At 39.8% G+C, this 23,451-nt stretch overlaps 2 protein-coding genes across 2 annotated transcripts; both read right to left on the minus strand.

Moving 5' to 3' along the window:
* Positions 1-15,520: 15,520 nt before the first annotated feature.
* LOC121979643 lies at positions 15,521-16,104 on the minus strand. Its single transcript, XM_042531636.1, has 2 exons — positions 16,002-16,104; positions 15,521-15,916 (listed from the first exon to the last, which is right to left on the minus strand). The coding sequence occupies exons 1-2, from the start codon at positions 16,065-16,067 to the stop codon at positions 15,521-15,523; spliced, it is 462 nt and encodes a 153-aa protein (XP_042387570.1). The 5' UTR covers positions 16,068-16,104.
* On the minus strand, positions 16,077-18,014 carry LOC121979644. The gene is made up of 2 exons (XM_042531637.1): positions 16,208-18,014; positions 16,077-16,120 (listed from the first exon to the last, which is right to left on the minus strand). The coding sequence occupies exons 1-2, from the start codon at positions 18,012-18,014 to the stop codon at positions 16,077-16,079; spliced, it is 1,851 nt and encodes a 616-aa protein (XP_042387571.1).
* Between the last annotated feature and the right edge of the window lie 5,437 nt (positions 18,015-23,451).

Here is a 23,451-nt window from a genome sequence, read left to right on the forward strand (position 1 = left end):
AGCCAAGAAGGTTGAAAGAACTTATATATGGAGTCCTTCCATCCTTGCTTAGCAATGTTAAGGGGGCCTACACGCATGCGCGGGCCGAGCCCAAATCAAGTGGTTTCGGGGGGGTTCGAGCCGGAAATCCATAAACCGGGCGCGACGCACACGATCATCGCGCGCAGGGGGGGGGTGCAAATCCGCAGCTCATGGGCCTCGCGCTTGCAGGCGGCCTAGTTTGTTTTTGCCAATCTCTGGTTTGGTCTGGTTCTTGGTTATGTCCTGAGCGTGAGGAAGGATAAATACACTGCCTCTGTTCCTGGTTCAAGACACACCGAAGCAGAGGTTGAGTCCGAGTGCGCCGTTCGTCTTGGAGTACACCTACGGACGACGCGAGTGGTTGTCGGATCTTGGGAGGATTTTGCCGGAGAGCCTTGCACCGTGAGCGGCAATAAATTCTCTAAATACAGTCGGCACGCCGACGCTTCAACCGGAGATACATTTTCTCGACCTCTCTTTTATTTACCTGTTTACTGCATGCTTGCTATTTTGGTGCAATTTATTACTGTGTTAGTGCTCTCTTTATACAACAATTTTAGAGAATTTATTGCAAGCATCAGTAGACATGATAAATGATAGGGTAACGGGGTCTAATGAGGCTAGTGCTAGACCCGAAAGATTTTTCGGGCAAAACTTCAGACGTTGGCATCAACAGATGAAATTTTGGCTTACTACACTAGGGCTATTCTCCGTTATAGAAACAGATCCTCCTTCACATGATGAAGAGGAACCTGCCTATAGTGCTGCCTTACAGAGGTTTAAGCAAAGGGATTACTTCTGCCATGGGAGGATCCTGTCTACCCTCTCAGACGCACTATTTGATGTATACTGCTCAACATCTTCGGCTAAAGAGCTGTGAAAATCTTTGGATAAAAAATACAACTCTGAAGATTCTGGTTTAGAAAAGTATACTGTGGCAAAATTCCTAAACTTCAAAATGGTAGAAGGCAAATCTGTGGTTGAGCAGACACATGAATTCCAAGTTCAAATTCATGGTCTTGCTGAAGGAGATATGCCATTACTTGAAAAATTTCGGGTCTTATCTATCATCGAAAAATTACCTCCGAGTTGGGAAGATTTTGGCATGACTCTTAAACATAGGAGAGGTAAAATCTCTCTAGAAGATTTGATGATTGCCTTAAATATTGAAGAAAAACATCGGAAGCAACATAAAGATGATGATAAAAGAATGCTTATGGATTTTATTCCAAAGGAAAACGTAGTAGTCTCATCTGACAAGAAAAAAATTCAAAAATCAGAAAATGAAGAATAAGATGAAACCCAAACCAAAGATTCAAAAGAAAAATGGAACCAAACCGTGCTGGGCATGTGGACAAGTTGGACATTATGCCAAATTATGTCCTAAGAAGAAAAACCAGAGCAATATGTCCAACATCAAGGCACAAGCAAATGTCGTGACTGCTAGTGACGATACCAGCAATAGGTTTGTTACCTTCAAACCCGAACTAAATTTGATCTATCAACCCAATCAATGGTTAGTTGATACAGGTGCTAATGTGCACTGTTGTGCTGATCGCTCTGCCTTCCTTACTTATCAGGTAATTGAAGGCACTGTTGGGACCTTGACGTCCGCTAGAGGGGGGGTGAATAGCGTCTCACCCAAATCGATCGCTTTCTATAATGTTAGTTCACAGTGGAAATATAAAAATAAATACTAACAAGAGAAAGCAAACCTAACACGTTGATTTAACGTGGTTCGGAGATAAAGCTCCTACTCCACGGCTGTCCGTAAGGTGAGCGATCCCGATCCGTCGGTGGATGATTCCCCGGAATACCTCCGGCTAGCTCAAGCTCCTTGTCGGTGGAGAAACCTCGCCACAAACACTTGAATACAAGCACACCAATCACACGAAGGCTTGGGAGACTCTAATAGGCTTTAACCAAGTCTATTTCGTCAAACATGCCCAAGCACCTCGAGCTCTATTAAATAGAGCTCGAGAGGAAAACACTAAGCTGTTTTCCCGCTACCAGTCGACTGGTCCTTTAAGTGAAGTTGACTGCTACATTGTACTTGTCGACTGCTACAGTGTACCAGTCGACTGCTGCAGTACTGCTACAGTGTCACAACAGTACTGCTATAGTAATCCTAAAAAATATATAGAATTTTGTCCTGAGTACAATCACTCAGCACTCGTCCTCTCCCGACCAACCTAGACCTAGCCTTCTAACCTCCTCCATCAGCCTCGTGTCCCTCGGATGTCTCCCCATCCTTCATGTCTTACCTTCTGGAGCTTCCTTCGGCCTTGTCCATATTATCGGGTCTTCCTTTGCCAAGAGGCTCCTCACCTCCGGGACTTCATCCATTGCCAAGTCACACTTGGACTTATGTTGCCAAGACTACATGCTTGGACTTACACCGCCAAGACTCATTCTTGGACTTTCCTCATTTACCAAGATCACACTTGGACTTTCCTTGTTGTACCTGTATCCTGCACACTCACAATGCATATCAAATATAACAATAAACCTAACTTAAACCTTTGCCCAAACATCAAAACCTAGGGCACCTAGATTGCTCCAACAATCTCCCCCTTTTTGATGTTTGATAACCTGTTTAAGTTAGGGAAATATAAATGCAATACATATGAAAATAAATATGCAAATCAACTCATGCATAAATAATGGAACCTAAATCCCTAGGCTCCCCCTTCACCTAAGCTTTCCCTTGAGCTAGGATTTCCCGCAAAGGTAAACTTCCCCCCCTTTACCTAAACAATTGCTTCCCCTTCATCTAAGCTCCCCCTCAAGCTAGGATTTCTTGCAAAGGTGTATAGGTTTCCCACTTAAACCTAAACTTCTCCCCCTTTGCCATACATCAAAAAGTGCTCCAACAATATCCCAATTGTTGAAAACATGTCATCCAAATTGACCCTAAACTCATGTATTTACCTCCCATGGATTTCATACATTTAAACGAGTTGACACGGTCAAGAACAACGTTGAAAAATACTTTTAGGCTGGTATCATTCGATTGAACTAGGTACCAGTCGACTGCCCCATTCGATTTCCACTCACAGAACCTTCTGTGTTCGAAATACATTGTTACCAGTCGACTGGTATCAGAACCAGTCGACTGGCCTCATCAAAATGAGCTTACAGAGACATTCTGTGCTAAAAAATATTGTTACCAGTCGATTGGTAACTGTACCAGTCGACTGGTACTCTTTTTGGGCAAAAATCAACCTTTTTCACTTACTTTCAAAAATGCGTCAAAAATTTCACAGACCTCCAAAAAATCTAAAATTTTGTGAAAAAGTCTATTTTATCTATATCTACTTGGGAAAAATATATATAAAAATATATTTATCACATATTTCAAGATTGACACAAAATTCAAAACTAGCTAAATAGTTCAATTGAACATTGACCTAAAGTCCTAGTTTTGGCTTCCTCTTGATGTATCTGCCCATACTAAATCACAATACTTCCCTAGCATGGGTTTATATGACATCTATACATCAAAAACTAATTTTTATGTAATATGACCCCCAATGTCATATTTTCATGCATGAAACACATCTCAATTGTGCTAACCCACTAGGTTAGAGACTTAAGTCCGTCTCCTAACCACTTGGCACATTTGATAACTCATCTATCAAGGGTCCCAAAGGATCTTCCTAACCTTAGAAATCTTAACCTTAGTCACCTCCCTCGGTGACTCATCCACTATGGCTAGGTTACTTCGGTGCACCTCGGGTGACACTTGGCCTACTAAACTCACCTTCTTAACATTAGACACCTTGTCTTTGATTAATTTCTTCTTGTCCTTAATCTTGGACACCTCATCCTTGCTATAATTATATGCTACCCTAGCATATTCCTTCTTATTGGCCTTTGATGACTCTCCCTTGTCCTTGGTAACACCTCCCATACTAATGTCATGTGTTACCTTAACACTTGACCTCCTTTTGGTCTTGGAAAAGATTTTTATGTTTTCAAAGAGTAACTCTCCCTAAAAACATGGTCAAACTTCTATCATTGCACCAACAACGACTTGGGGTTCCTAAATAATTAGGAAAACCAAAACTCGAAGTTTTGAGGTTCAAAATTCAATAATGAAACTAAACCTCAACTAAAACTTCACTTTGGTTTTTCTTAACAAATCCATACTTGTTTTCATCATGAAAACTCATATAGACATTATTTAGGGTATACTTTATCAGGGAAAAATAATTTTCTATGAAAATACTTCCTATTTTCAAAGATTGACACAAATTTGAAAACTCTTTAAAACTTCAATGTTTTCTCCTAATTTGTGTCTAACTTTTCAATGATGATTACTATCAAAAGATAGTTTTCACCAAGGCTTTTCAAAAGAATTTTGAAATCATTTTCAAAACTAATATCCAACCATGTTCTTTAGGCTCAATGCACATGACTTGTACATTAGCTTTCCCAATGATTGGAAGACACATAACTATGTGTTTTGATGAACCTAAAACTCAACAAGATGCACTAGATCAACATCTTGAGTTTTGTTCACCATCTTAACATCTCACTTGTATCTAACGTGTATTAAAACACATACAAGTCACCTTATAGTTCTTTGTGAGATGTATATTTGGTCTTGCCCCTAAACTAAGGGATCATGCATCTCTATCTAGGCATTGTAAAAATTATGATCATCCATCTAGGATGTCACTTGATATGATCCCTCTTGTTGGGATACTTTCATATACAATAAATGACTTTTGTCCTTAATTACAAGGAAATTGACATACTGCATGATGATTAATGACATACATCAAAATAAGTAATTTTCAAAAGCAAAGCATGCTATAGCTACATGATGTATGTATGACATGACATGATATTTTTGTATTTTTCATAATAAAATGTGAATGATAAATATGGTGTCATGGCATATGATGGGCAAACAATCATGACAAATTAGCATAAATAAAATTTACCTAGATTACCTATCTAAGTATTCTTAACCCTAGCTAACTCAAAATTTAACCCTAGATTGCCCAATTTCATCAAGAAAATATCAAACCCCAACTTGACATTTCTTAAATTTCTTTCTAAATTTGTGTCATTTTAAATTAAACAAATTCCTCCTCAAAGTATGACACATTTTATTCTTTCCAAGAGTAAATAAAATCAAATTAAGACTTAGATTTGCCTTTAACCTTCTAAGAAAATGTCAAAACCCCAACTTGACATTTCTTATCCTTTTCTAAATGTGTCAATTTAAATTAAGTTCAAAACCTCAAAGTTTGACACATTTTACTCTTCCAAAGAGTAAACATCTTACATTTAGGACCTAAATTTTCCTTTAATTACCCTAAGAAGATACCAAAACCCCAATTTGGTATTTCTTATGTTTTTCCACTTTGTGCCAATTTAATTCAAACATAATTCCTTAAGATTTGGCACATGTTACTCTTTCCAAGAGTGACAATTTGGATTAAGGTTTACATTTCCCTTAATTCCAAAAGAAAATACCAAATTCCAAATTTGGCATTACTTTTGCTTCTCTCTAGTGTGTCAATTTAAATTAGATTTAACTCTTCAAATTTTAACACATTTTGCTCTTCAAGGCTTTAATCACATTTGATTAAAGCATGAGTTTTCTCTTAATTTCTTAAGAAAGTATCAAAATTCTAACTTGATTTTTCTTATACTTTTCTTAAGTGTGCCAAGTTAGATTAAATTCAACTCTTCAAATTTTGGCATATATATTACTCTTTCAAAGAGTAACTCTACAATCCTTTTCATTTTCAAAGGTTAACAATAACCTTGAAAATGCTCTCAAGTGTCAACTTTAACAAGTTTGGGTTAACTACCCTTCCAATTGGAGTTGACACTCTCTAAACCTATCTAAGGTGTAGAAAATATGCTCCTAGGAACCCACAACCTATTGGTGCTCCTTGGATGCTCTAGGTACTCACTAGGGATGACTTCCCTAGAAACCTTCCTAAGGACCTCCTTTCTAGGCTTCTTAGAAGCCTTGGTCACCTCTACTAGGTCACTTCTAGGAATAACTTCCCTTGTAACTTTCTTTGTGACTTTATTAGACTTCTTAGAAGTCTTAGTCACATTTGTCTTGTCAAAAGTACTCTTAGGGATTCCTTCCCTAATATCTTTGACTTGACTTCTACACCTAGGGTTGACCCCATAGCTATATGGAACCCTATGAAAGGAAGTCATATCCTCCTTGGCTTTAGGTTTGTATCCCAAACCCTTATCGTCATTGGATGACTCTTGTCTAGCTTTTCATAGATTATGCTCATTTTGACCCCTAAACATGTTTTCCATTCTTGCTAAGGCCCTTTCTAAATTATCAAGTCTTGTCCTCAAGACTTGATTTTCACTCCATAAATCCCTAGATTTTGGTTTTTCATTGAATCCTTGAGCATTTCTATTTTTAGGCATATATCTAAAATTCTTGGTGTTATTGCCTAAGTTGTTATTTACCTTCCTAACCTTAGGTGTGGTAAATCTAGCATTAGGAGGAATACATTTATCCTTATGGTTATCATGCCTCCTATTCTCATGATAAATAGCATTAAGATGATAAGAGTTATTTCTAGCATGCTTTTTATCATGTGTCAATGGAATGAATTCATTAAATGATACCTTGGTTTTTACCTTTGAAGCTCCCTTCTTCTCCCACTTCTTCAAGTGCACCAATTTCTTGAGCTCTCCTCTCCCTGGCCACTTTGTGTGGTAGTGACCCCACTCACCACATGTAAAGCACCTAATGTGCTTCTTCTCCTTCTTCTTCTTCCTACAACTCACATTAGTTTCTAAATTAACTTTAGTGAATTTAGGGTTTACCTCCTTTACCTTCTTGAGCGAAGGACACCTACTCTTGTAGTGCCCCATCTTACCACACTCAAAACATTTGATGTGGTCTTTTGTGCTCTTCTTGGTAGTTGAGGTGGAGGGTTGAGCTTCCAAGATCTCCTCTTCCTTGGATTTCTCTTCTTCCTCTTCACTTGAAGATGTGGATGATTCCACTTCTTCCTCCCTTGAAAATGTCGATGATACCTCCTCATCTTCCTTCTCCTCCTCGGATGTTGAACTCGTGTCAACATTCGATTGGTTCTTCTCTTCTTGGACCAATGAGTCCTTTTCCTTGGATTCCTCCTCTTCTTGGATTTGTGTAGGACTCTCATGAAGTGCAATTACCTTTTTCCAAAGGTCGTTTGCATTCTCGTACTCACCTACACTCAAAATTATGTTAGAGGGTAATAGATTTAACAAAATTTTTGTTACTTTCTTATCCGCCTTCGCTTGCTCCCTTTGTTCCTCGGTCCAATATCGAGGTCGGAGGCACTTCCCCTTTTTGTCCTTTGGAGGCTCAAATGGGTCACTCAAGACAACCAATTGGTTCCAATCCATTTGGAACCATGTCTCCAACCGCTTCCTCCAATAATTGAAGTCTTCTTTGTCATACGGAGATGGAATTCGGATATCCCGTCCGAACGGTCCTTCGGACTCCATCTTCTTCTTCCTCTAGCTTCTTGCTCTCTTGGCGGTTAGTCCGTAGAAAAGTGACCTCGCTCTTATACCAATTATTGGGACCTTGACGTCTGCTAGAGGGGGGTGAATAACGTCTCACCCAAATTGATCGCTTCCTATAATGTTAGTTCACAGCGAAAATACAAAAACAAATACTAACAAGAGAAAGCAAACCTAACACGTTGATTTAACATGGTTCGGAGATAAAACTCCTACTCCACGATTGTCCGTAAGATGCACGATCCCGATCCGTCGGTGGATGATTCCCCGGAAGACTCCGACTAGCTCAAACTCCTTGTCGGTGGAGAAACCTCACCACAAACACTTGAATATAAGCACACCGATCACACGAAGGCTTGGGAGACTCTAATAGGCTTTAACCAAGTCTATTTCGTCAATCATACCCAAGCACCTCGAGCTCTATTAAATAGAGCTTGAGAGGAAAACAATAAGTTATTTTCCCGCTACCAGTCGATTGGTGTATGCACCAGTTGACTGGTCCTTTAAGTGAAGCCGACCGTTACCCAACGTTCGGCTACCAGTCGACTGCTACAGTGTACCAGTCGACTGCTACAGTGTCACAACAGTATTGCTACAGTGTCGCTATAAATACTGCTACAGTAATCCTAAAAAAAATATATAGAATTTTGCTCTGAGTACAATCACTTAGCACTCGTCCTCGCCCGACCAACCTAGACCTAGCCTTCTAGCCTCCTCCATCAGCCTCGCGCCCCTCGGATGTCTCCCCATCCTTCACGTCTTGCCTTTTGGAGCTTCCTTCGGCCTTGTCCATATTGTTGGGTCTTCCTTTGCCAAGAGGCTCCTCACCTCCGGGACTTCATCCATTGCCAAGTCACACTTGGACTTACGTTGCCAAGACTACATGCTTGGACTTACACCGCCAAGATTCATTCTTGGACTTTCCTCATTTGCCAAGATCACACTTGGACTTTCCTTGTTGTACCTGTATCCTACACACTCACAATGCATATCAAATACAACAATAAAGCTAACTTAAACCTTTGCCCAAACATTAAAACCTAGGGCACCTAGATTGCTCCAATAGACACTTCCGTGGCCATGGGGAACTATTCTGCAGCCAGGGTGTTTGGGATAGGACAAGTTGACCTGAGGTTCACCTCTAGAAAAGTCCTGTCACTGCATGAGGTGCATCATGTTTCAGCGGTCCGTCGGAATTTGATTAGCGGGCCAAAGTTAGTCCGTGCTGGTTATGAGTTGAACTTTAAATGTAATAAAGTTGTAATATTACATTTAGGAACCTTTATTGGAAAAGGTTACCTTAATGAAGGTTAATTTAAACTCAATGTAGAAAATGCTACCTTAAATAAATCAACTGATATTGGTTGTTCATATAATATTGAGTCTTATGATATATGGCATGACAGATTAGGACATATCAATTTTAATACCATAAAAAGAATGATGAATCTAGACATGATTCCTAAGCATGCTATAAATGATAAGAAAAAATGTGAAGTTTGTGTGCAATATAAACAACCCCGTAAACCCTTCAATTCAGTTGATAGAAATTCTGATATTTTAGAATTGATTCATATTGACTGTTGTGAGTTTAACGGTGTAATAACGAGAGACCATAAACGATATTTCATTACCTTCATTGATGATCACTCTCGTTATTATTATGTTTATTTGTTGAAAACTAAGGATGAAGCTTTAGATAAATTTATGATTTTTAAATCTGAAGCTGAGAATCAAACAAATAAATCTGTTAAGAGGTTATGGTTTTATAGGGGTGGAGAGTTTACCTCGAACCTGTTTCAAAAATTTTATCAAGATGCAGGTATAATTCACGAGGTAACTGCTCCATATAGTCCTCAATCCAACGGTATAGCAGAACGAATAAATCGAACCCTTGAAGATATGATTAATTCCATGTTATGCAATTCTAGGTTACCCAACTTCATGTGGGGGGAGACTCTGTACACTGCATGCCATGTGTTAAATAGAGTCCCCATGAGGTCAAGGGATAAAAGCCCATATGAGCTTTGGAAAGGCCGGAGGACAAGTTTGAAATACCTTAAAGTGTGGGGGTGCCTTGCAAAGATACTAGTACCTGAACACAGAAGGAAAAAACTTGGTCCAAAGACCGTTGATGGTATCTTCTTGAGTTATGCTCAAAATAGTATTGCATATAGGTTTCTGATTATTAAATCAGAAATTTCTGGAATAGATCCAAATACTATTGTAGAACTTCGCGATGCTATATTTTTTGAGGATATATTTCCTATGAAGACGAGAACACCTCAGTCTATATCTAGTATTCCTACTAGAGATAAGTCTGCTTCCGTAGATGCTCCATTATCCGTAGAAGGTACACCTTCCTCAAGTCACTCTAGACTAGATGAATCTAGTGAGCATACAGAACTGAGAAGGAGCAAGAGGCAACGCGTGTCTATGGATTTAGGCCAAGACTTTATCACCTATAATATAGAAGGTGACCCTGTGACATATAGAGATGCTATGGCTTCTCCTGAAGCTAAGCACTGGAAAGAGGCTATTAAAAGTGAAATGGACTCTATTATCTCTAATGCCACTTGGGAGTTGGTAGATTTACCTCCTGGGTGTACCACTATAGGATGTAAATGAGTGTTTAAGAAAAAACTAAAACCTGATGGGTCAGTAGATAAATTCAAAGCCCGCCTAGTTTCTAAGGGATTCAAACAGAAAGAAGGGATTGACTATTTTGACACTTATTCTCCTGTTACCAGAATTATTACAATTCGAGTGTTAATAACATTGGCATCCATATATCATCTTGAGGTCCATCAAATGGATGTCAAAACGGCATTCCTAAATGGAGATCTTGAAGAAGAGATATATATGGATCAACCTGAGGGACATGTAGTTTCTGGATATGAGAATAAAGTCTGTAGGTTAGTCAAATCTCTTTATGGTTTGAAGCAAGCCCCAAAGCAGTGGCACGAAAAACTTGATAGTGCTATGCTATCATTTGGCTTTGAAATGAATGTCTCTGATAAATGTGTGTATGCTAAAATGAAAGGTGATAATTGTATTATCTTATGTTTATATGTAAATGATATTATACTTTTTGGTTCTAACCTTTCTATTATTAATGAGACTAAGACCCTCTTAAGTGGTAAGTTTGATATGAAGAATATGGGTTGTGCTGACATTATTTTAGGGCTGAAGTTGACTTGTTCAACTGATGGAATAGCAATTTCTCAGTTACTCTATGTTGAGAGAGTGTTAGAGAAATATGGTTATAGCCAAGTTAAATCTGTCGTCACACCCTATGATCCTTCAAAAACTCTCTACAAGAATAAGAGTGGTGTGGCAGTGTCTCAATTAAGATACTCACAAATAATAGTTAGTCCAATGTATTTAGCAAATTGTTCTAGACCTGATATTTCTTTTACTATAATGAAATTGAGCAGGTTTACCAGCTATCCGGACAGAACACATTGGGATTCATTAGACAGAGTACTCAGATACCTAAAAGGTACTATATCCTTGGGCTTGTGGTATGGGAGATTCCTTGCAGTCCTGGAGGAATATAGTGGTACTAGTTGGATAGCTGACACTGCTGAGTGTAAAAGCGTTACTGGTTATGTCTTTATACTTGGAGGCGGTGCAATTGCTTAGAGGTCTGTTAAATAGACGGTTATAACCCGTTCTATATCTGAGGCAGAATTGTGTGCTTTGGATACCACAATAATTGAAGTTGATTGGCTTAAGGGTCTTCTTTATGAAATTCCCTTGATGATGAAGCCAATACCTTCTATTTCAGTACACTGTGATAATCAAACAACAATAGCTCAGATTAGAAGCTCTAAGTATAACCAGAAACAGAAGAGACATGTACGAATAAGATTAAAGTCTATTCGTGAGTTAGTGTCTCTTGGAGCGGTGTCATTGGACTTTGTAAGTTCAAAAGACAATATTGCTGATCCACTCACTTAAGGACATGATTCTGAAAAAATCAAAAGATCCAGTAAGGGAATGAGACTGAGGCCTATCCTGGTTTCACCTATAGCGGCAACCCAACCTATCTGAATGGAGATCCCAAGAAATAGGTTCAATGTGGTATAAACAAGTTATAAGGGTGAACCGTAAGCATCAAATTGATTGAGATGTAATCTCATAATCTCTTCCCTGGATAGATGCTTGACTGCTAGTAAGGATGAGCTTAGAAGCTCTTAATGAGTTCAAGGTCTTAATGACAGGATGCTCGCAGTACATCCTTGGAGAACTCACCTTTATAAGTGTAACTGTGTGACCGCAGTGTGGGGGGTCTAGACAACTCTCCTTAGCACTTATGAAACAAGATTCGGTGGCATGACCATAATGCACCAACCTAGAAGGATTCAACCGTCGCTCTTGATGAGTTGTTACCAATTGATTTTCATATATAAAAGGTTTAAGTTCAATACTGAATTCACTTCAAACCTATGTGAATAAGATTGGTGTACTTAGGTGAAAATTCAAACCGAAAGGAATTTTCACTAAAAGCTCATTGCAACCAAGCCTCAAGACAAGTCTTTGTTTTCAACCAAAATAATTTGAATTAGTGGGGGATTGTTGAGTTTTATGTATTTAATTCAAACTATTTTTCATGTTTTGGTAATGCATATGTGTATGCATTTAGTTTCACATTGCTAAGCCAAGAAGGTTGAAAGAGCTTATATATGGAGTCCTTTCATCCTTGCTTAGCAATGTTAAGGGGGCCTACACGCATGCGCGGGCCGAGCCCAAATCAAGTGGTTTCGGGGGGTTCGAGCTGGAAATCCATAAATCAGGCGCGACGCACGCGATCATCGCGCGCAGGGGGGGTGCAAATCCCCAGCTCGTGGGCCTCACGCTTGCAGGCGGCCTGGTTTATTTTTGCCAGTCTCTAGTTTTGTCTAGTTCTTGGTTTTGTCCTGAGCGTGAGGAAGCGCACTTGGGTTTGGTCCGCGCGTGAGGAAGCGGCGCACCTGCCCGCGTGTGAGGAAGCGACGCACCCACGCATCAGGAAGCGGAAGCAACGCACGCTTTGCTTCGTGCACTGCTTCAGAGTGTATAAATACACTGCCTCTGTTCCTCGTTCAAGACACACCGAAGCAGTCTGCTTTCTCTCCTTCCCTCTCTCTGTCTTCTTCCTTACCGAGGCTTGGTTTTTAGCGATCTGAGGTTGAGTCCGAGTGCGCCGTTCGTCTTGGAGTGCACCTACGGACGACGCGAGTGGTTGTCGGATCTTGGGAGGATTTTGCTGGAGAGTCTCGCACCATGGGCGGCAATAAATTCTCTAAAGACAGTCGGCACGCCGACGCTTCAACCGGAGATACATTTTCTCGACCTCTCTTTTATTTTCCTATTTACTGCATGCTTGCTATTTTGGTGCAATTTATTATTGTATTAGTGCTCTCTTTATACAACAGAGCATTCTCTGGTGATTAATGATCTCCTTCACTATTTCCCTATTGTCACCATTGACATCGAGTTTCCTGACTTCCTCTGCAACACTCCCAGCCACGCCTCTGACGAACAACGCATGCCGATGTCAAGCACAATGTCAACTAAAGTAACATCATCCAATTCGGCCTCGCCTTGTCGATGCTAGCAGCAACCAATCATGGCCCGGTTGCTGACATGGATGGTGTCGTTCTCTCCTCTCTCGTTTTTCTTCAGTTTCACTTTTGCGATTTCTTCATGATTATTACGGTTTGATCTCAACACGAACTAAGCACTCAATAAGTTGGCACCTTCGATTGTAACGACCCAATTTTCCTCATTTCAAGTTCTAAAAGTCCATAAAAATATTTAGAAATGCTTTTAAAATATTCTAAAGATTTTTAGGAATTTTTAGAGTATTTTTACGTAATTTTTGGAGGTCGTTTAGTAGGTTTAGAAAAAGAAAGAAGTTTTGACAAAAACCGTTGAAGGTGAGATTCGAACCCAAGACCTCCGGCCGAACCTGACCCAACCGGACGCAGCCAACCAACTGAGCTACGCGGGTTTTGTTAACCAAGTATTGAGAGAAACAAATTTAAGGTATAGTTATAATGGAAAATCCTAGTTTTAAAAAGACCTAAATTTTCTTCCCGAGCCTGAAACCTCTCCTCTGCTCACGCGACGGCGCGACTCCTTCTCGGGCGAAACCGCGGCAGCAAGCAAGCATCCCTCCGGCGGCCGACGAAGGCTTTTTCCGGTCCTCACCCGTACGGGGTCACCTCGACGAAGGGAGCTCAGGAACACAAAGGATCGCCGAGTTTCCAGCTCCACCCAAAACCCTAGCAGCCTGTCATTCGGTTTGAATTCAAGAACGTGCTGTAAGTACTACTCACCTGTGGTAGGAGTTGCTCCGATCTTTCGGTTTCGTTTCCTTGTTTCCTGAGTTTCTTGAATTCGAAGCATGCTATGAGATTGGGGGTTTTTGATGTTACTGCCGTAAGAGAAGGGATCTAGAAATAGAAAGAAGAGATTGTTTAGGTTTCCTTTTGTTACCGAAATCTACAATTTAAATTGTGGTTGCTAGGGACATGTTTTATTTCCTTTGAGTGTTTGAATTATACCATGCAGAATTGAGATTGCTGAAGGCTTAAGTGTGGTTTCGGATTTGTTTTCTACTTTTCATCCCTGCTGTAGTGTGCTTTAAGACCTCTACTGCCCAATGAAAATACGAGTTTTGAACAAACGAAACAGGCTGTATAGGTTTGTTTAAATTCCAGCAAGTTTCCCATAGGCGCCATTTCTGGTTGCATAAATAAAGCTTTGTTCTGTTGAACAGCCTTGGAGTATTCCAGATTAAGCTTTGATGTTTGCTAAGTATTAGAATTGGTACAGTTTCTGTCCATTCCTTTAGATAGGTAGTTTTAAATCGTTGGGCCCGAGTAAACAGCAATGAACAGCTAGGGATGCTTGTTGGATAAGTATAATTGCTCGGTTTCAGTTTGGTTTAAAGCATGCTAAAAGGTTCCCTTTACTCTATAATAACTTAAGCTGTGAATAAGTTTGTATAGGCCTTTTTGTGCTTTGCATTGGGCAAGAACAGCCCTATAATCTGCATTCCTGTTAGACCCTTCTTTTGTGCTAAGTAGTGGGCACGAACAGCCTTAGATCCAGGAACATGGTGTTAGCTTTCTTGCTATTTAATAAACATGATCAGTCTTGTTTAGTAGCATTGGAAATTTAGTTTTCTTGCTATTAGAATATCATGTGCAGAATTTTAGTGTAGTTGGATCTCTTTGTATGCAGAATTTTTCATTGTAGCTTAGTTCATCTTTGCTAATCCCATGCACATGATTAGTTTTAAGTTTAGTATCTTAGCCTTGGATTTCCATGTTTCTGAACATGAATGACCTTTGTTATTTAAGCATGCAGTTAGCATTTTCCTTGCTACTCAAAAAGGCAAGAACAACCCTTTAATTAGTTAGAATGGTTTAGCATTTTCCTTGCAACTCAAAGGAGCAAAAACAACCTTTATTTAGTTAGAAGGGCAGCCTTTATTTAAAGTAGGCAGTATTAGAATAGCATGAGCAGTATTAGTTTTTAATTCTGTTTCATTCACAGATTTTTAATGATTCACGTGTGCAGATTTTTGTTATTCACATGTGCAGATTTTTAGTATTCATATGAATAGATTTTAACATATAGCAATGTTGCAGATTTCGTTAGACGCCAGTCGGGCGCTCAACTGGCGCCTAGCGCCTAGAGCGCCTAGGCGCCGCCTAGGCGCTCTAGATACAATATGATCTTTTAGTGAAAATGTGAAATGCACATTGATCTCAATAAAATACCAAAATTCAAAACAAGTAACAACTAGCAAGTGATACCAAAATGAACATCAAGTAGCCTAAGCTAAATAGCAAATAACATCAAAGTATTCAAAGTTCCAACTTCAAAGGAAAAAAACATGGAAACAAACTAGTAGTCTAGTACAAACTACAAACTACAAAGTACATACTACAAAGGTAACAATCATAACATCAGTTTGTACTACAAATCCTTAGGACAATTCCTCTCCTTCTCCATATTCTTCTATGACATGCTCTTCGTCTGATTCAAAATCAAACTCATACACACTCACTTCCTCCTCACTCTCGGATTGAAAGTCATCCTCATCAAGTTCTCTAAGTCTATTACTTCTTCTAGGCCTAAGCGCTTCATCTGCTCCCATAGCATCACTAACAACTTTCCAAGTCATGCCCGTGTCGTGTTCAACTTCATCATCAGCCCCATCAACAATCCAATCTTGTGCAGAACTTGCATCACTTGCTAGAAGAACCTCAATATTCCTCTCTTTCTCCCTATTTTTCTTGTTCATCAGTTTTGCATTGAATTGAACAAAGACTAGATTATTTAATCGATGTGTATCTAGTCTATTCCTTTTCTTTGTATGCACCTACAAATACAATTAATATTTATGAGAACATAATGAACTATTAGTCTATTAGTATTAAAATAGTTTAAGACTTTAAGCTACTAACCCCTTCAAATGTACTCCAATTTCTTTCACACCCCGATGAACTAGTAGTTAAAGAGAGGATCTTCATAGCAATTTTCTACAAGTTAGGAGTCAATGCACCAAAAGTCGACCACCAATTTGCTACGTAATTGAAAAAAATAAGTCAGTAACATGAATAATATTAATACACTCAAACAATAGAAATATTATGAATATTTATTTAATTACCTGGATCAAACTTGTCATCATTCAATGAACATGCTTTTACTGCAATGGGTTTCCCAAAGATAGACTCCTTTTTCTTATACATGGGTAACTCCTCACTCAAAATGATATTTTGCATATCAATATCCCCCAAAAAGATAACATCCATACAATCAATGACCCCAATTGAGACAGTTTGATCTAAATAAAGAAGTGGATCCTTATAATGATAAAAAGGATTCAACAAATAAGCCATCAAATGCAGTGGACTATCTAGCCTATCTTTCATCTTTGCATCAATAATATCAATAATATGCTGATAGTTTTTTGGAACATTACTTAGAGCATTCTTAATATCTTTCTTAGCTTGCAGAAGCTCACCATACACAAAACCCATAGATGGTTTCTTATCGGCATCAACAATTCGAAGCACCTTCACCAAAGGTGCAAAAACCTTCAAGCACAATGACACACCAGTCCAAAATCCAATACTCAACATTGTTGTGTAAGATGTTTTCCCTTTAACACTCTTGGAAAATTTGCATTCTTCCCAATCAGTGCTAGTAAACATTGCCCTTAATTGACTTTTTTTCTCAAATATACTTTGCAAAGTTAGAAATGCTAAAGCAAATCTAGTCACCCCTGGTCTCACAATATCTCTCTTCTTTGTATATGATCTCATCAATGCCAAGGTCTTATGGTGAGCATAAATAGATATAGTTAATGCCTTGGCTTGATCAATGACTTTCTTGAACCTCGGTATACTTGCAATGCTTTCAAGCATAAGATTTATAGAATGAGTAGCACATGAGGTCCAAAAGATTGATGGCCTCTTCTCCTTCAATAACTTTGCAGCTCCCATGTTATTTGAGGCATTATCAGTTACTATTTGAACAACATTTTCTGGACCAACCTGTTGAATGTATTTCTCTACATACTCATAAATTAGTTGACTTGTATGAGTTTCATCTGAAGATTCTTTAGAGGAAAGAAAAACGGTGCCTAATCTAGAATTGACACACAAGTTCATAATTGACCTCCTTTTTCTGTCACTCCAAGCATCTGTCATAATTGAGCACCCATTCAATTTCCATTCTTCTTCATTTGTCTTCAGTAAGCCTTTAATCCTGTCAACCTCTTTCTTCAAATACGGCTCGCTCATTTCATATCTAGTAGGAGGTTTAAACCCTGGCCCAAATTGACCAACCGCCTCCATCATCACCTTAAAGCTATCTCTATCAACAGCATTAAAAGAAACACCAGCTTCATATGCCCATCTACAAACATATTCTTTAACCAAACTTGTTCTTTCTTTGAAAAGAGCATCATTGATGTTTTGTTCCCGCTTGCTCTTTGCTAAGTTCAAAGAAGTCTGGGGGTTAATGACACTTGAAAACTTATCCATAGGACCAAGGGTACGTGATGGCTTCATGGTTCCAAAAGACTCTTGAAATTCATCCACATCAATGTCTTTTCGAATATTCACATCTGATCTTAAAGATTCCTCTTCAATTTTCTTATTTCTCTTCTTCATCTTTCCCTCATTAATTGCATTCCTACACTTAGCTTGATCATCTTTTGAAGACTTTGGACATGCAGACACATTTCCCATTATGTGCGCTACATGTTCTTTTATTCTGTAAACTCCTCCAGACATAACTTTCCCACATAAAATACATTTGACTTTGTCCAAGTTCTTTGCATCAATTAACATCCCATACACCCATCCAACATCATTCGATTTTCGTTTTAGTACTTCACAATCTTGAGAAGCTTGAGAAACACTAACCGAGCCCGAACCTGAACCCTCGGGAGCAGTTGAAGATGCCATAACTGATTAACTGATGCATGAAAATAATCGCCATAAGCTTGAGAAACACTACTGATGAAGATGCTCATCAGGTCTTAAAATCCAAGAAAATAATTTCTGACTGATGCATGAAAAAAATATCTTTTGGTTCTGGAAAAAATACCACAGTACACTCAAAGAACCAAGAAGCATAAAAGAAAAAGCAAGAAGAAAGAAACACCAAGAAGCATCGAAGAACTAAGAAACATCAAAGAAGCAAGACGGAAGAAGCACTAAGAATCATCGAAGAACCAAGAAACATCGAAGAACCAAGAAGTCAGAAGCACCAAGAAGAACCAAGAACAAGAAGAAGCAAAGAAGAAGTGAAGAACTCAGAAGCAAGAAGGCAGCAGCAAGATGAAGCATTGAAGAACCAAGAAGGATCAAAGAGGACGGAAGCAAAAAGCATGGAAGAATGCAGAATAAGAACTCACCAGTGGTGCAGATTCTTGCTTCTTCGAGTTTTATGCAGAGAGATTAGGGCGCCGAAGAGATTCCAACGAGACGTGGCAGAGAACGATAGAAGAGACGCCGGCGGCAGAGAGATGTGTAGCGATTTGCAGGTGGGCGGCAGAGAGATGTGCAGGTGGGCGGGAGAAAGATGGGTGGGCGGCAGAGAGATGTGCAGGTGGGCGGGAGAAAGATGTGCAGCGGCGAGATTAGGGTTGGAGTTGTGGAAAACTGGAAAGAAACATAGTAGTTTTGGGCTTTTAGGCCATAAATAATTATAAAAAAAAGGTTTGGTCCAAAACAAAAAAGAAATCTGTTTGGTCTAGGCGGCGCTAGGCCAAACAGACTGCCTATTCGGCGCCTAGGACCGCACATAAATAGTACCGCCTAATTTGGCCGAATAGGAGGTTTTCGGTTCGGCTAGGGGCCGCCTAGCGCCTAGGCGGCGCCTAGGCCGAAATCTGCAACACTGGCATATAGTAGCATGCTGATTTTTGTTTTCCTTTGCTTTAAGATGTGCATGAACAGATTATAACATATAGTAGTATGCTGATTTTTGTTTCCCTTTGCTTTAAGATATGCATGAACAGATTTTAGCATATACATGTATGCACATAGCATTTAGTTTGGACTTTCCTTGCTATAATGAGCAGCTATAAGTAAGAAAAAGACCAAGGTCTAGTTAAAAAGAGATAACAAGTAAATTAAAGTAAGAGGCTAGTACCCAACTTCCGAAGTTGTCGTTAAACAAATCCAGGTGACCATTTCCGAGGTCTCGGCCCTGGTAAGACTGAGGTCTTTACCCTGTGGGACTACAGCAGTCTCTATTAGGGAGCGCACATAAGATGGTACTAAGCCTGGGCCCAAAGAAAAAGAAGAAGAAAGAAAAGTAAAAGTAAAAGAAATTAAAAGATTAATTTCAAGTATAAAGCTATAAGTAAATGAAACAAGTATCACCTGTGTTTAGAATCAACAGAAGTTTAGTTTCTTTATTTCTAAGCATACAACATTTGTTTCATTACTTTCTTATCAGTTTAGTGAGCATGTTTAGTATTATTTCCAGTATTCAGCTTTATTCTTGTATATGATGAGTATGTAGTTTATTTGAGTACTTTGCTATTAAATGAGCATGAGTAGATTTCTTTTAGCATTTCAGTTTCAGTATCATTTGCATTTTTATGCACTTCGAGTTTTTGTGAGATAGTATAGTACTTACTAAGCGTTTCGCTTATAGATCTATTTTTCCTCCTACTGCAGATAAAGGAAAAGCTAAAATATGAAAGGAAGGCGACAAGGTGGTGGTGATGAAGGTGTGTGATGACTGTACTATGGAGAGATCCAGAGTTTGCTGGCAAATTGTCAAGACTCTTCTGTTTAGAGTTCTTTTAGTTTCTTTAAATATTATTATGAGTTGAGATTGTAATTAAGTTTATTCCGCACTTGTAGTTGGGTCCTATTGTTGGAGTGATATAGTTGTTTGCTATTGCTAGAGTAGTTTCCTTCTTCTTATTGTGTTATTATACTGCGTGGTTGTGAAAAAAGTATGTTCCAGCAGCCTGTGGCTGTGTATATAGTGTCTGTATGGTTGATTTGGTCACCGGTACAGGGGAGACTTTGTTGAAATTTTTCGGTAGGACTTCCTCTAGGGCCGTGATAAATCTAAGTGTTACTAATATTATCATAAGTGACACTAGTAAGTAGAGTAATAGTTAGGTAACGGTCGCTCTTAGAGAGTAGTAGTAAGAAGGGTGGTCGTTACAGTTGGTATCATAGCAGCGTTCCATTCTCCAGCATCACACACACATCAGCATCAGCCTTGCCATCTCCAAGTAAGAAAGTATTTAAATTCTTTCTTTATTCTGCTTTCCTTATTCTTAACTGCAGTATAGAGTATTTGTTTTTGAATGCTCAAGTAAGATAGAAGATTTTGTTTCCCTTTCTATATTCATATATAAGTATGATTAGAAGGGTTAGAGAAGCTATCAAGCCTTTTCCTCTGCATAATTAGATGTCAAGAAGAGGACGTCCCCGTACCGTTCATACTGAGGACTGAGTTTAGGAGAACGAAGAGCCCAGAACCCCTAGGCCTATTCTCTCTGAAGTTGTTGCTCAACTTCAGAGACAAGTAGCGAGCAGCAGCAAGTGATTGCCAATCTAATGGCCAATCAGAAGTCAGCTCCTCCCACTCCCCCAACCATTAATGTGGAGACCCCAGTGGTGACTGAAGTCCTATCGGTTACCCTAGAAGTCGCCACAACACCTAGAAGACAAGAAGCATACCTCATCCAGTGGCTGAAGCTGAAACCAGAAAGATTCTCAGGCACGACTGAGCCCTGGGATGCCCAGGCTTGGTTCAAGACACTTGAGAGCACAATGGAGCTTCTTGACTGACCAGAAGTCGAGAAGGGTAAGTGTGCCTCTTTCTGCCTATCTGGAGGTGCTTGTATGTGGTGGGAGCGAGTTAAGAGTAAGAGAGCAGTCAACTAGATGAGCTGGGTTGACTTCGAGATAGAGTTTTACGAAGAATTCTTCCGTCAACGGATCACCAATAAATAGTATGAGGAGCTTATGGAATTCAGACAAGGTGACCTACCAGTAAAAGAAGCGGTCAAAAGATTTAACATGCTAGCTCACCTTTGCCTAGAGTTAGTAAGTACAGTGAAAGAATGAGTCAGACTGACGCTCCGAATGCTGAGACCAGAAATAACACCTAATGTGAGTAGTGAAACTCACCGACCATAGATTGGTGAAGAGCTGGTCAGCAGGGCATTAGTGAGCACTATCTGAACAACAACAAGGCACAACAAACGCAACACAAGCCAGTCAAGATAGAAGACAAGACAGTGGGGAAATAGAGAACCCAGTCAAGTAATCAGAACTGAAAGGACAAAGATAACAAGAAAGACCCAAGCAGGAAGATGTTCGGGTAGTCTGTGAGTATCCAAAGGTATTTCTAGAAGGGCTACCTGGACTACCTACCGACAGAGAAGTGGAGTTTGAAATTGAGTTGGTACCTGGTACCGGTCCAATTTCAAAAGCTCCGTATTGCATGTCTCCAGCAGAGCCGAAAGAGTTACAAGATCAACTTCAGGAGCTGCTTGACAAAGGCTTCATCCACCCTAGTCACTCACCTTGGGGAGCTCCCATATTGTTTGTCAAGAAGGACGGATCTATGCGAATGTGCATAGATTACAAAGCTCTGAATCAAGTGACGATCAAGAACAAGTACCCCCTTCCCAGGATCGACGACTTATTTGATCAGTTAAGAGGGGCAACAGTGTTCTCAAAGATAGACCTGCGCTCTGGGTACCATTAGTTGAAAGTGAAAGAAAGGGATATACCCAGAACGACTTTCAAGACCAGATACGGATACTACGAGTTTGTAGTCATGCATTTTGGTGTGACTAATGCACCAGCGGTCTTCATAGACTTGATGAACAGAGTGTTCAGAGAATACCTTGACAAATTTGTCATTGTGTTCATCGACAAGTCAGAAAGAATACCTTGATCAAGTAAGGGATACAGAAAGAAGACAAGTCAGAGTTTCGAGTGACGGACAGTAGGATTCTTTATCAGGGGAGTCGCATTTGCGTGCCCAATGATGAAGAACTGAGAAAGAAGATTTTAGAAGAAGCTCATAGCACCCCATACTCCATGCATCTTGGTTCTACCAAGATGTACCAAGATGTGAAACAGAGGTTCTGGTGGTCAAGACTCAAAAGAGACGTTGCTAAATATGTCAGTACCTGCCTGACATGCCAGAGAGTCAAAGCAGAATACCAGAGGATAGGAGGAGTTCTTCAGCCTCTTCCAATAACAGAGTGGAAATGGGAAGACATATCCATGGACTTCATAACAGGCCTCCCAAGAACCACCAATGGAAATGATGCGATATGGGTAATAGTAGACCTATTGACCAAGTCTGCTCATTTCCTAGCCATCAAGGTGTCCCACTCTATAGAGCAGTTGGCCCAGCTATATGTTAAGGAGGTAATTAGGCTTCACGGAGTTTCTAAATCTATCGTTTCTGATAGGGATGGGTGCTTTACCTCACACTTTTGGGAGTGCGTTCAGAATGCACTAGGCACCAAACTCAAGTTCAGCACAGCTTTCCATCCTCAGACTGATGGACAGACAGAGCGAGTAAATCAGATTTTAGAAGATATGCTCAGAGCTTGTGCGCTAGATTTCAAGGGAAGTTGGTACAAATATCTATGTTTAGCGGAGTTTGCCTACAACAATAGCTCTCAGGCCACCATCAAGATGGCACCTTATGAGGCATTGTATGGCAGGAAGTGCAGATCACCCATATGCTGGCAAGAAGCAGGTCAGAGAAAAGAAATGGAAGTAGACCTGGGCATTCAGATAGAGCTGATAGATGAGACTACTCAGGCGATCCAGAAAATCAGACAGAGAATTGAGACTGCCCAGAGCAGATAGAAGAGTTATGCTGACACACGCCGTAGGCCACTGGAATTCTAAGTAGGAGATTCAGTGTTTCTCAAGGTTGCTCCTATGAAGGAGTAATGAGATTTGGCAAGAAGGGCAAATTAAGTCCTCGCTATGTAGAACCTTACCTGATCATAGAGAGGATTGGGAAAGTAGCTTACAAGCTGGATTTACCACAGGACATGTCAGCAATACATAATGTATCTCATGTCTCCATGCTAAAGAAGTGTCTCCACGACCCGAGCCAAGTGATTCAGCCTCAGTCAGTGCAGATCCAAGAGGATCTTAGTTATGAGAGCAGACCTACACAGATAGTGGATAGAGCAGTCAAGAGACTAAGAAATAAAGAAGTACCACTAGTGAAGGTCATCTGGCAGAACCAGAAGCACGAGGAAGTCACTTGGGAGCGTGAGGACAGTATGAGATAGAAATATTCAAAACTATTTTAAGTTCGAGGACAAACTTTTTATAAGGTATGGGGGATTGTAACGACCCAATTTTCTCGATTTCAAGTTCTAAA

This window comes from Zingiber officinale, chromosome 5A, assembly GCF_018446385.1.
Source record: "Zingiber officinale cultivar Zhangliang chromosome 5A, Zo_v1.1, whole genome shotgun sequence".
NCBI lineage: Eukaryota > Viridiplantae > Streptophyta > Magnoliopsida > Zingiberales > Zingiberaceae > Zingiber > Zingiber officinale.